General features: G+C 41.0%; 1 protein-coding gene across 2 annotated transcripts in view; it reads left to right on the forward strand.

Moving 5' to 3' along the window:
• Window positions 1–10,892, forward strand: part of TRIT1 (tRNA isopentenyltransferase 1) — a 38,220-nt gene extending 27,328 nt beyond the window's left edge. The window contains exons 5-12 of one of the 2 annotated variants that reach the window (XR_001818869.2): window positions 2,016–2,158; window positions 3,886–3,997; window positions 4,322–4,434; window positions 4,685–4,762; window positions 6,802–6,958; window positions 7,306–7,415; window positions 7,730–7,847; window positions 10,022–10,892. Coding sequence is in view for 1 of the 2 variants with exons in the window: in XM_017507973.2 (XP_017363462.1) it covers window positions 2,016–2,158; window positions 3,886–3,997; window positions 4,322–4,434; window positions 4,685–4,762; window positions 7,306–7,415; window positions 7,730–7,847; window positions 10,022–10,191 (844 nt within the window). In the remaining variant the exon portion in view is untranslated. The remainder of the gene's footprint in view (window positions 1–2,015; window positions 2,159–3,885; window positions 3,998–4,321; window positions 4,435–4,684; window positions 4,763–6,801; window positions 6,959–7,305; window positions 7,416–7,729; window positions 7,848–10,021) is intronic. The other variant, XM_017507973.2, reaches the window with a different exon arrangement.
• The last annotated feature ends 1,496 nt before the right edge of the window (window positions 10,893–12,388 follow it).

A 12,388-nucleotide genomic window follows, 5' to 3' on the forward strand; every position in this document is an offset into this window, starting at 1 on the left:
GAGCCTTACTTTGTTTCCTAGGCTGTAGTGCAGTGGCACGATCATGGCTCACTGCAGCCTTGACCTCCTGGGCTCAGGTGTCCTCCTGCCTCAGGCTCCTGAGTAGCTGGGACTACAGGTGTGCACTACCACACCTGGCTAGTTTTTTAAATTTTTAATTGTTTGTAGAGGTGTTTTGCTATATTGCCCAGGCTAGTCCCAAACTCCTAGGCTCAAGCGATCCTCCTGCCTCAACCTACCAAACTGCTGGGATTATAGTCATGAGCCATAGTACTCAGCCAAGAAAAGGATTTCTTCAGGTAGGGTTGTCCTTTGGGCAGGGCAGAGGAAGTACAAATTGTAATATCTAAGTTTTCTCACCCCTTAAAGGCAATATAACCCCATTAAGAATGCAAGTTTTGGGCCAGGCATGGTGGCTGACACCTGTAATCCCAACACTTTGGGAGGCCGAGGTAGACAGATTGCCTGAGCTCAGGATTTCGAGACCAGCCTAGGCAACACAGTGAAAACCTGTCTCTACTAAAATACAAAAAATTAGCCAGGCATAGTGGCATGCTCCTGTAGTCCCAGCTACTCAGGAGGCTGAAGCAGGAGAATTGCTTGAACCCAGGAGGCAGAGGTTGCAGTGAGCCAAGATTGCACCACTGCACTCCAGCTTGGGCAACAGAGTGAGACTGTCTCAAAATAAAAAATAAAAATAAAAAAAGGAAAAACGAATGCATGTTTTAGATTAATGAAGTTTATTTTCAGTATCCAAACATTTTAAACACTTTAATAGAAAACATTCAATTTTTTTTAAACTTAGGAACATTATTATGAACATACCTTTTTATATTGTTTATTACATCCTTCTAGAGCTTGGTATTTATTATTCTCTCCTTTTACTAATCAGTTATTTCCTGTCACCTTTCCTCATTTTGCTGCTTCTAAATGAGTAATTAGTTTGATAAATTTTTTTTTTTTAAGTAAGAGTCAATAGGTTCTAAGCAAAGGCTCTAGAGTCTTCTTTAGAGAATGAGGACTTTTTTTTTTTTTTTTTTTTTTTTTTTTTGGCTTGAGGCTGTATTTTAACTCCAGATAAGTGAGATATCTGTTACTACATTTTTTTCTCATAGATCTTCTTTGAGAGACCAGTAATACTGAAAGACAAGGGGTCTACACTCTTGTATTAGAGTTTCAGGAAGTAGAATTAGGTCAGGAAGGGAAAGATCACTTTCAGGCTGATAAGTTGCAATCACCCAGAGTGGTAGAGTATAGATTTGGGAGTTAAATTACCTGTGCCGCATAACATAATAGATACAGACAGAAGTGGATGATGGTTTAAGAATAAGCATGTGAGTTCTTTTCTCAGTGATCTTTGTGCCAGTAGAGCACTGGATTAGCCAGGAGCATTCTTCATTAATTTGACATATTTAAAAAGAAAGCTGATGAGCTGGATGTACAACATGCTTTTGTACTGTGGGAAAGGCACGCCAGCGAGACCAGACTTGTTGGCTTGTAACAAAGTGTCCCAAACAAGCTCTTTTACTGTTTATCTGAAAGTGAGTGAGTACCATTCTGTTTTATAGAAGAAACCTGTTGTTTCTGAACCTATTTAACTGATTTCAGAAAAGTTTATGTATCTTTAGAGAAACAGTATTATTTCTTACTTTACCTAAAGTTTTCTTTAGGACCCTTTTCTGAGTAGCTGTAGGACCAGAGTAACCCTAGACCTTCATGTCTTTTGGGACTTAACGCAGTGAAAATGAGAATAAGCCTTTCTGCATTCCCCGCTTTTTGAAGAGACAGGATCTCTCTGTTGTTGCTCAGATTGGTCTTGAACTCCTGAGCTCAAGCAGTCCTCTCACTTTGGCCTCCTGAGTAGCTGGGACTACAGGTGCGCACACTGTCATGCCCGGCTTTCAAGAATGAGGCTTTCTATAATAAACAGCCTTTCTTCTTGTTTTACTTGAGAATGAATATTTTCTAATGGTTTTTATGGGTGTGCCCTCTCTGCCCCCTTTTAAATTACTTAGGAGCTTGCAAGTTTTTGAAGAAACAGGAATCTCTCATAGTGAATTTCTCCATCGTCAACATGCAGAAGAAGGTGGTGGTCCCCTTGGAGGCCCTCTTAAGTTCTCTAACCCTTGCATCCTCTGGCTTCATGCTGACCAGGCAGGTAACAGCCCTTTGATGCCCTAGAGTCCCTCTGTGATGGAACTTAGACTAATAAGTTACTATATATATAAAATGCTTAGAACCTTGGGTGGCTCATAATAAACACTAAATAAGTATTAGCTATTAATTTTATTATCATTGTCATTATTTGTTGACTTAGGCAGAGTACCATTCCCCTAGATATCTGTTTGGAAAAGGAGGAAGTGTAGCCATGGCACTAGGATAAGACATCATGGGTAGAGTGGGATGGGATGGATGGAATAGGAAAAGAGACTGCCATCCAGGGAAGATCCAAAGGAGAAAAAGAAGGAAGTCTCTTGTGGAAGGTTGTCTGGAGGCTAGAATGTTCTAGAAACAGTATGCCTTATAATTAGCTTGCTGGCTTGATGGTGTTTTGTTGCTAAAGTATAATTATGCCTGTAACTTATTCATCCAGCAAACATTCAGTAAGCATTCAGTGAAGTGCTGGGTATTCTGTGTTGTACTTGGGTTTCGGAATTGAAGAAGAGACAGTGCCTTTTCTTAAGGAATTCCCAGTCTAGTGGGACAACAGACAAGGAGATAGATTCTATCTGTCTGTATATTATTTATGTGATAAATGCTGGGCTAGAGATATTTTCAGAGTGCTGTAGGGCCACAGAGAAAGGATGACAAACATTCTCTGGGGAGAGTCAGAGAACAGTTTGCAAAGATAGCCTATGATAGGCCTGGAAAGATGACATTATGTGGACAAACAGTGGAGTATAGCATGGAAGAGCACAGGCTCTTGAGGCAGACTGTCTGATAGCAAATTCCTGCTCCACTAGCTTCTAGTTATGTGAATTGTAAGACAAATTAGTTTACCTTTCTGTGTCCCAATTCTCCTGTAAAATGGAGGTAATAATAATAGTATATATTTCATAGCTGCATTAAGGATTAAATGAATTATTACATATACAGAGCTCAGCATGTGGTTGACACATGATGAGTCTACAATAAATGCAAACTTTCTAGGAAGGTTACTGTTTCTGTAGGCCAAGAAATCGCAGTGGTAGAGATGTAGAAGAACATAATTAAAATGATGACAATGAAAAAAAATGGTGACAATGTATTGTTAAATTAATCTGCCATAAATTAATAGAAAAAGTTAATTTTTCAATAATTAAATTTTGTAAATAAAAACTTACACTGTACAGTTCAGCATAAAATAATGGTATCTGATTCATAATAAAACTGTCCCATCTGACCAATTACGACCTTTCACTCTTTGTTCCTTTGCTTGGCTCAGTAGCTTAGAATGTATCTAGGATGTCTTTGGATTAAAGTTCCATGTTCCTATCCCAGGTGTCATCTAGGGATTCTCAAATGTAAGTAACACTAAGTTACAGTATAATGGCACATTAAATTAAAAATAAGAAAGGTAAACCAGGGGGTCCTCAGCCACCTCTAAAACACATTGGGATATACATTCCATACGAGAAGAAAATGTTTGTCCTTCACAATAGCTGAAATTTTATGCTTTCTCTATATAATGAGAAGGCATGTGCTTCATTGTGGCTGTTTTTATTTGGAGTTGCAAAGTCATAAGTGTAAGTAAATAAAGTATGAATTATTACATAATCTTTGGAATCTGAATGCTTTCTTCCATTTGGACAATTTATCTTCTTTTGTGACTGCCTGTTCACTCGTCATGTAAGTATATACATACCTACAACTTGCTTGCTGGTTGATGGGCTAATTTGATTCAAGTTCTAGATAAGCGCTTGGATAAGAGGGTGGATGACATGCTTGCTGCTGGGCTCTTGGAGGAACTAAGAGATTTTCACAGACGCTATAATCAGGAGAATGTTTCGGAAAATAGGTGAGGATTTGGCTGTTATTCTGACCTTTTCTCCATCTTTTGCCTGTAGTCAAAAGACCATAACACTAATACTGGCTTTGGGTCTACTGATTAATCAGTCTTGTTACAGATGCAGTTTTTTAATCTTTCAGACATTGCCAGGAGTTAACTTTTCAAGGAAGTAACATGGTGGGTAGGGGAGGGGAGAATTTCGGAGAATCAGTAACTGCTCAGGATGTCAATTTCCTTATCTGACAGATGAAATGACTCAACTAGGTCCATCTCCAAAGCCCCTGCTAGCTTTTAGGAGCAATGGCTCACCTGCTGATGCCCTCCTGTTCCCAGCCAGGACTATCAACATGGTATCTTCCAATCAATTGGCTTCAAGGAATTTCACGAGTACCTGATCACTGAGGGAAAATGCACACTGGAGACTAGTAACCAGCTTCTAAAGAAAGGTGTGAATTCTTCCGTCTAACCTAGTCTTGGACATCTTTGGGTGACAGGGTACCCTACTGGTATGGTCTGAGAAAGAGCCAAGGCTCAAAGTGTCCCAAATAGCCTCCAGTTCAGAATTGAGATTTTTCGTCACCAAGTCTGACATTGTACTGCCGTGGCTGATTTTCTCCTCTTGGGCTGGGAGGGCCTGCCTCTCTGCAGGGTAAGGAGTGCTTACCTAGATGTTCTTAAATCTATTGTATCTTTCAGGTATTGAGGCTCTGAAACAAGTAACCAAGAAATATGCCCGGAAGCAAAACCGATGGGTTAAAAACCGTTTTCTGAGCAGTAAGTCTCATGTTTTTCCTTATCCCATGGGTCTGTTTTCAATAGAATATAGATTCCTCAGCTCACTCAGAAAGTGAATTTTAGTTTCTGGGCCTGTTCTAAGATTTTGCATCTGACCTAGGGGAAGTTCTATAACATAAATGATTATCCAGGGATATTTTCTTGTGATGTCTCAGAAAAAAAAATTGTTTGCACTGAGGAGTCTGCCTTCTGCCTTGAACAGATGGATACTGGCTGCAAACAGCTAAGAACAACAGCAGCCTCTTCTTAGGAGAGTTGGTGTTCAGGGTCAATTTTTAGCTTCAGTTTTGTACCTGAAGGGCAGTCAGATTTCTGTAGGGAGGATTTCCTAATTACAGTGTTTTCTGGGGGCCAGATGAGTAGTATAAAAAGACACCTTCACCATTTCTCCCAGCGTCTCCACATGGTGCTTCAGATTGCTTCAAATGAAACTTTAGCTGAATAGCATTTTTAAGGGAAAAGAAAGGAAATTCTCATTCATTTGACCCTGTCTTGTGCCTTTGGCACTAAATTTGATGCTAGACGTATATTATTGAGTCTTCAAGGTAGGTGTTATTCTTTTCTTTTTACAGATAAGAAAATGAAGGCCTATCGAAGTTAAATAACTTGCCAAAAATCACTCAGCTAGTCGGCGGTAGATAACTGAAGGCAGGCCTGACACAGAGTCCACACTCTGCTTTATACTACTACTCTTATTTCCTTTAGCTGTAACTTTAGCAAGACACCATTAGTATTGGACTGTGGGTAAAAAACTATGTGATTATGAGCTAATGGAGGTTAAGCATAAGTGAAACTTCAGTTTTATCTTGTGGACATGTTTTAAATATGCTTCTGAATCATCCTGTGTTTACCTTTTGCCGGTAGACTTCTGTTCTCAATTACAGAAAGGGCCAGCCGAAGCCTCTGCCCCCCTCAGTGCCTCTGAAAATACATAACTTGATCCTTGATAACTTGACCACTGAACTGCTGACATTCCCTCTCCCAGCTCCTGCTCTCTGCCTGAGTTCTCCAGTGTGGTTGTGGTGTGAAGAGGCTCGTAAAGCTTTCTTCTGCCTATCCTGCCTTCTCTGAATGTCCTGGTAGATAGAAGTCTTAGTGTCATCTGAAGTTGAAGCTCACTACTGTTCTACAAATTTCTAATGGAGCTTCTCTTCTCCCCATGTCTGACAATAAGCCTGTAACGGAAGACTTTTTGGTAATAATTTAGAACTTCTTCCTGTAGTAAAACCACAATAATTCCTCCATCTCTGAGGCAGGAGGAGTTGATGGCACAGCATGTCATATGCCTGTTCCTCATTCGTGTGTATGCCAGTATCGTCCTGGTGCTGGAGTGAAAGGCACAGCTGCCCTGTAAATCAGGAGCCGTGCATGATTGGCCAGGGCTGGTCTGCTGGGATATGGTTCTGGCAGGAAGCCAGGGGGACTTCCCCACTCCAGCTTGGCCTTGGACCCAAGCCAGAAATAGCAGCTGGGAGCCGAGAACTTGTTGAAAGGTGCTTAGACAGGGCACAGAAGCCCAACAAAAGGCTTAGAGGAGAAAGGAAAATGTAGAGTGGCCTGGAAACAGGTGCAGAGCTTAGCCAAGGCCAGGTGTGCTGTGGATGCTGCCTGCACCCTCCTAGTCTCACCTTTCCGTGTGGTGGCAGGTGCAGCCCAGTCCAGTTTATGAAGAATCTTATTTGTGGTTGGCACAATCAAAAGGCCAGCACCTGCCAGTCGCTGGCATCCCAAGGCCTTTGATGTTTTTGTCCATGGGCGATGCTCTTTGCCTTTAGGCAACTGACTTAACCTAGCTGTGGAAGGCAATTTGAGTGTGTTCATAGGCTGAGAAGCTACCACAGAGACTAAACTCTTGCAACATGGTTGGCTCAGGTGGGTGAAATACCTGTGGCTATATTCTTTGCTACCTTCAGTCTCATCTTCATTCAAAAGTGTCTATCAGGGGGTCTTGAATACCCTGTAGATCAGGTCTTTAAAAGAAGTTACTCAACTACATCAATTCCAAGGCTTATTTCTAGTTCGCAGATTCTGCGGCTCATTGACTGATATAATTCCAGCCCATGCTGTCAAGGAATTTCATGAGTCCCAGGCCGCTGAGGCAGTATATCCAAACCCAAGACTAGTATCTGCTCCTAAAAAAAGCTGTGAATTCTCTTGCCACAGATCGCCATCATTGTAAGATGATTTGGAACTTAAAATAGGCACTTACTTAAAGCTGTTAGTTTATTTCTTCTTGTGATGTGCTGTCTTTGTGTTGTAGCCCACACTATTCTGGTTTCCTGGCTGATTGGAAGATCCTGCACCCATGTATTCAGATTATGTAGCTAGTCTTATTGGCTGCAGAGCAGTTGAACCTCTAGGTCTTTCTTGGATTGTGGTTCATGTTCGGCTAGAATGAATAGCATGGTCAGAATGTTTACTCCTTTGGCTCTGTGTGTTTCTCTGGAGGATTTCAGAGTCCTGGGTGCAGAATAGATTGGGTCATAGAGGCTAATCTCACAACCTGTCTTTGTCATAATTAGGACCCGGTCCCAGTGCCCCCCCTGTCTATGGCTTAGAGGTATCTGATGTCTCGAAGTGGGAAGAGTCTGTTCTCGAACCTGCTCTTGAAATCGTGCAAAGTTTCATCCAGGTAATTGTGAATCATTATACAGTCGGTTTTCTGGTTTTCAGAGCACTTTTGTTAGCTGACACCTTTGTTGCTATATTGAAGAGCCAGCCCTTCTTTTCCATAGAATAAAGCAGAAGAGCTGGCTGTTTTTCGATAGAGACTGGAGACTGCTTTTCTACTTTTACATTTAGAAAGGTTGTTGCTAAAATCTGTATATAGCCAATCTGCTGTCTGGGGTGAAAAAAAGAAATCTTAGGAAAATCCTACTTCCCTTAATAGAGAATCATATTCAGATTTCTTTGAATTGAATACTTCTTCCACCCTTGATCTTTTAGGGCCGCAAGCCTACAGCCACTCCAATAAAGATGCCATACAACGAAGCTGAGAACAAGAGAAGTTATCACATGTGTAACATCTGTGACCGAATCATCATTGGGGATCGTGAATGGGCAGGTAGAGTATGGGGAGGGGCGTGAAGAAATCTATAAGGGTGGGTTCACATTGACTTCATGAAATTTAAGGTCTTTGGTAGATTGAACCTATAGTCTATTTATTTATAAAGGGATAGCTAGATTCCTCGAAGAGCCTATTCCCAAATTCCTTGGAGGCTTTCCCCAGTTGGGGAGTTGTCTCTGTATTCTGAGATTCAAAGGAAGATCAAATGCTCTCCATCTTCTTCAGCTGGAATTGATACTTTGTACTAAGAGATCTGCAGTTAAATTTCTAGAGCTCCTTTGACTTCATGGTCAGCCTTAGAGGAATTTCTTGGCGTTTCATGTTTATAACTCAGTGGGTGTGAGATTAGGAAGTAAGGGTCTAAGGGAGGCCAGGCAGCTCATCCAGTAGACTGGAAGAAGCAGAAGCATAGCTGGGTGGGGGCAGGATATACAGTTACTACTCCTGAGTGTGTTTTTTAAAAGTGATACCTCTTCAGTAACTTTTGAAGTAATTGTTGACATAGTGGTAGTTGCTAAAACCGTGATAAAAAGATGTGAAGGGAAATTGTGTGAAAGCAAGCCTGTCACACATTTATAAAGAAGGTTAGATTCCCACCACCTCAGGGCCAGCCCCACCCTAAGGCTCTGTACCCCGCCCGCATTAGAGCCTGGATCTGCCTCTGCCGCAGAGTCTCATTGCCCTCACATTGTTGGATTTTCAGATTTCTGTAGTCATCTACATAAAGCCCAGGACTTCATCCTCAAGCCTTGAGTTTAATGTATTTAGAAACAGGTGTAAGGCTTGCTCCTTTCAGGCACAGTGGGGCTTATCATTTACCCAGCGGCTGGGATCCTTCTGTTCAGAGTGCTGTTTTGCATGGGATTCTCAGAGAAGTAGATTTTTCTTCCCAAAGCAGCCAATAGAATGATTAGGTCTATTAACTGGTAACTGGCAAAATGAACTCCATTGTCAGAGACTGGGGACGGCTGTGATTGCCCAACCAGCAGAAGAAGCCTCGATTGTCGTTGGTTTATAATGATGAAAGGGGAAGAGAAAGAGAGTGTCTGATTGTTTTTGTCTAAAGGAAACTTAGTGGTTCGATTTGTTGAATGTCCTTCAGGGATAGCCTTAGAGAAGCAACATTTGTGAGCCTTTGTGAGCTTAGCTTGTGTAAGCCCTTCTGTAGTGCCATCTGTCAAGTCCTACTCCCATCTCCTGCTGCCTTGGAGAGCCAGCCCAGAAGCCCATTTTTTGCCTTAGGCTTTAGCTAGAGAACAAAGCTGACTTCTTTCCCCAAGTAAACTTTTCTTTTACTTCTAACCCCTACCTTACTTATTCTTGCTTCTAAACTCTTAAAAATGCTGTTTTAAATATATATAAAAGAGAATTTAAACTAGTTGTCTATCTCTTTCAGTGTTACCAGATGAGATTTCCTTGAAAAAAGAAAATAGTGAAAATAAACCTGTATGAGTCAGTCAGAAGGTGGGAACTGTCTTAGGGGTGACAGATCAGGAGTTGATAGCAGGCAGCAGTGGCCTTTAGCTTCACTTCCTCTGTGGACCTTCAGAAGAGATCGTCGGTGGTAAATGCACCTTCCTGTCTCCCTGGAGCGGTGTGTGCCTAGAGAATAGGAATCTTGCCAGAGTCATTCGCATGACCTTTTTGACTCAAGCACAGGGATGTCACACCAGGAAGGACAACAGGCAATGCCCTGCAGTACAGATGAGGATTTGAATTTCTAACTTTTCAGCCTTACAAGTTAAATGCATCTGTAGCAGGAAGCCCCATACTACAGAGACCTGATTCTGGAAAGTAGGATCTCTTTTTGAAGCTATAGGTCTAAGTAGAAGAGTTTACCTGCTGTGTGACCTTGAACATTTTGTAAGACCTCTCTGAACTTCAGTTTCCCTTGTATAAAATGGGCAGAATGGTACCATCTTACAAGACTGCCATGAGGATTAGTGATGTAAAGTACCTAGCAGGGAGCACTTTGATATGTGGTAGCTTTATTTTGCTAGCTCGCTGGCCGTATAATTTATTCTTCCCTCAAAAATGCTAAGCAGCTATACGTTGATCCTGCTATTTATTGTTGAAGAAAAGCATTGTATAGTTAATTTTACTTGCTTCTAGGATTAATTCTGAAAATTCTAATGAGTTTTTTCTTTGTTTGTTTGGTTTTGTCTTATCAGCTCATATAAAATCCAAATCCCACTTGAACCAACTGAAGAAAAGAAGAAGATTGGATTCAGATGCTGTCAACACCATGGAAAGTCAGAGTATTTCCCTAGACCATGACAAAGAACCTAAAGAGAAGGGATCCCCAGGGCAGAATGATCAAAAGTTGAAATGCTGCATTTAAGAGACTTGTCCGGTGGCCTTTGCAAATGTGGCAAGGATCCAGTTCAGGAGGGAGTGTTATGTCTGTCTCCCAGTCTGGGCAGAGAGTGCCATGTAGAATTGCCTGCATAGGAGAAAAGCTCTCACCGTTTTCTTTCATTCAGTGGTGTGGTTTTAAAGTCTCATGTTCTCTGTAATGGAAACAGCAGGTCTTGTCAGCTCCTTGTGTGGCTGATGTGTCTGGAAATGATGTAGTTCAGGAAAGCATTTTTTTTTTCTTTGAAACTTAAAGATTCTTTTTTTAATAAGGCACGGATTCCACATTTTTGTATGTGAGGATCTTTTTAGTGGTGAATACCAGGACTGACTATATCCCTTTAAAGAAGTTTTATTATGGCCAAAATTATCTAAATTCCAGATGCTTTTGTAGATGACTGAAGTATTTGTGAGCCACATATCAGGAGCTCTAGATTTGAGTGAATAGCAGGAAAGGACCATCCCCATTGAGATGATTAAGTGAACCACTCTAGTTCTCGGAATTCTACAGAAGGAATCAGACTGAGGAAGCTGTGACATGGGACTTGAAGAATAAAGACTTTGAAATTGGCGAGCTGCTCATATGTAATAGTTATTATCACTGCTGTCTTTCTGTTGAATTACAAATCCATATTATTTTTATTGAAGGTTAAATAAAGAAAAAATTTACAAGAGCCTCTGTGATCCGTAAAAAGACATACAAGTCCATGTCTAGTTTATGCACAGTATACTCTGTTATCAACATGATAGCTTTTTCTCAAATTTGACATTGTTCATAGATCATGCTGTCTGTTCATTCATGTAGCAGGTGTTTACTTAACACATTATAGTCCTTGAAGACATCTAGAGAAGGTCTTTTATTGGAGGTCTGTTATTTCCAGTTGAAGCCCTCTAGAGTGACCTGAGCTGCCAGCAATGTTAAATAGATACTTACTTATACATATAACATCAAATATAGCATTTTTAGGGTATCATTAAGCAGCATTGACTACATTTACAATGTTGTGCAATCGTTACCACTATCTGTTTCCAAAACTTTTTTGTCACTCCAAACAAACTTTGTGCCCCTTAAGCATTAACTCCCCATTCAAATACATTTTGTTTGTTCAGAATCTGCTATATGAGAGGCCTTGAATTAGGCTAAAGGGAATGCAGAGATGAGATGTGGTTCTTGCCGTCAGGGAGCTTGTAAATAATTGCATGCATACACAAACACCAATCCAGGCAATTGAATATCAGAGGCCTTAAGAGCTGTGTAGAATTTCAGTTTAGAAGGAAGGGAAGGGATCATGGAAGGAGGAGCATTTCTGCTGGACCTTGAAAAGCAGTTAATGGTAAATGTTTTGTTTCCTATGCATATAAGACTTCATAGAGGAGAAGCTAGAATGAAAAAAACTAACTCAACTGACCTTTTTAAACAGAGCCTCACCCATCTTTAGCTGATTTGAATGTCAAAAATAAGTTTATTCTCTGGGCTAAGAAGTTTATTAACTATTAGGACCTAACAAAGTGGGAAACCACATCTTCCCAGTGGGAGGGAGATGGGTGCTTACTGTGAGCCAAGTAGTGCCAAGTCCTCTTTATGCGTTGTCTTCTCACACAGTCCTGGGAGGGAGATGCTGTTAACAAGGGGGAAAACTAAGGCTCAGCGATGGAGTACAGCTAGCTAGTGGCAGAGCTGGAATTGAGGTGAGGCTGGAAACTCAAGCTATTAAGCACTGTGTTAAGCTGGCTGTTTGTAGGGAAGAACCTTAGTTTCTCTGACCAAGTTGCTAAATATGTTTTAAAGCCTAAAAAGCCTTTAATCCTTCCATCTGAAATACCTGGAGCAGTAACTTACCGGACTCATTATCTCCACGGCAATTGGAAATCAGGCATTTTTTACAAAAAAATCAAAGTGTCTAATATTTACAAAGCACTTACTAAGTGTAAGGCACTGGTTGAGCCCACTGATCATCTTAGAAATTGTAAATTCAGCCAAATGAATTCCTTTATCAGCAGCAAAGAGCCTGGGAAAGGCAGAACACTCACTAGAAATCTGCATGGTGCTCTGGTCTGAGCCATTGCCCTGAGTAGATTTCCCCTTTTGTGCCTGCTGCCCTATGAATGACTTTGCTGTCGAGTGTAGGGAAGAAAAGTAATTTGTCTTGTGATGGTCATAAATATAGAGATGAAAGAATCCT

The sequence above is a fragment of the Cebus imitator genome, unplaced genomic scaffold (assembly GCF_001604975.1).
Source record: "Cebus imitator isolate Cc_AM_T3 unplaced genomic scaffold, Cebus_imitator-1.0 Scaffold385, whole genome shotgun sequence".
Lineage (NCBI taxonomy): Eukaryota > Metazoa > Chordata > Mammalia > Primates > Cebidae > Cebus > Cebus imitator.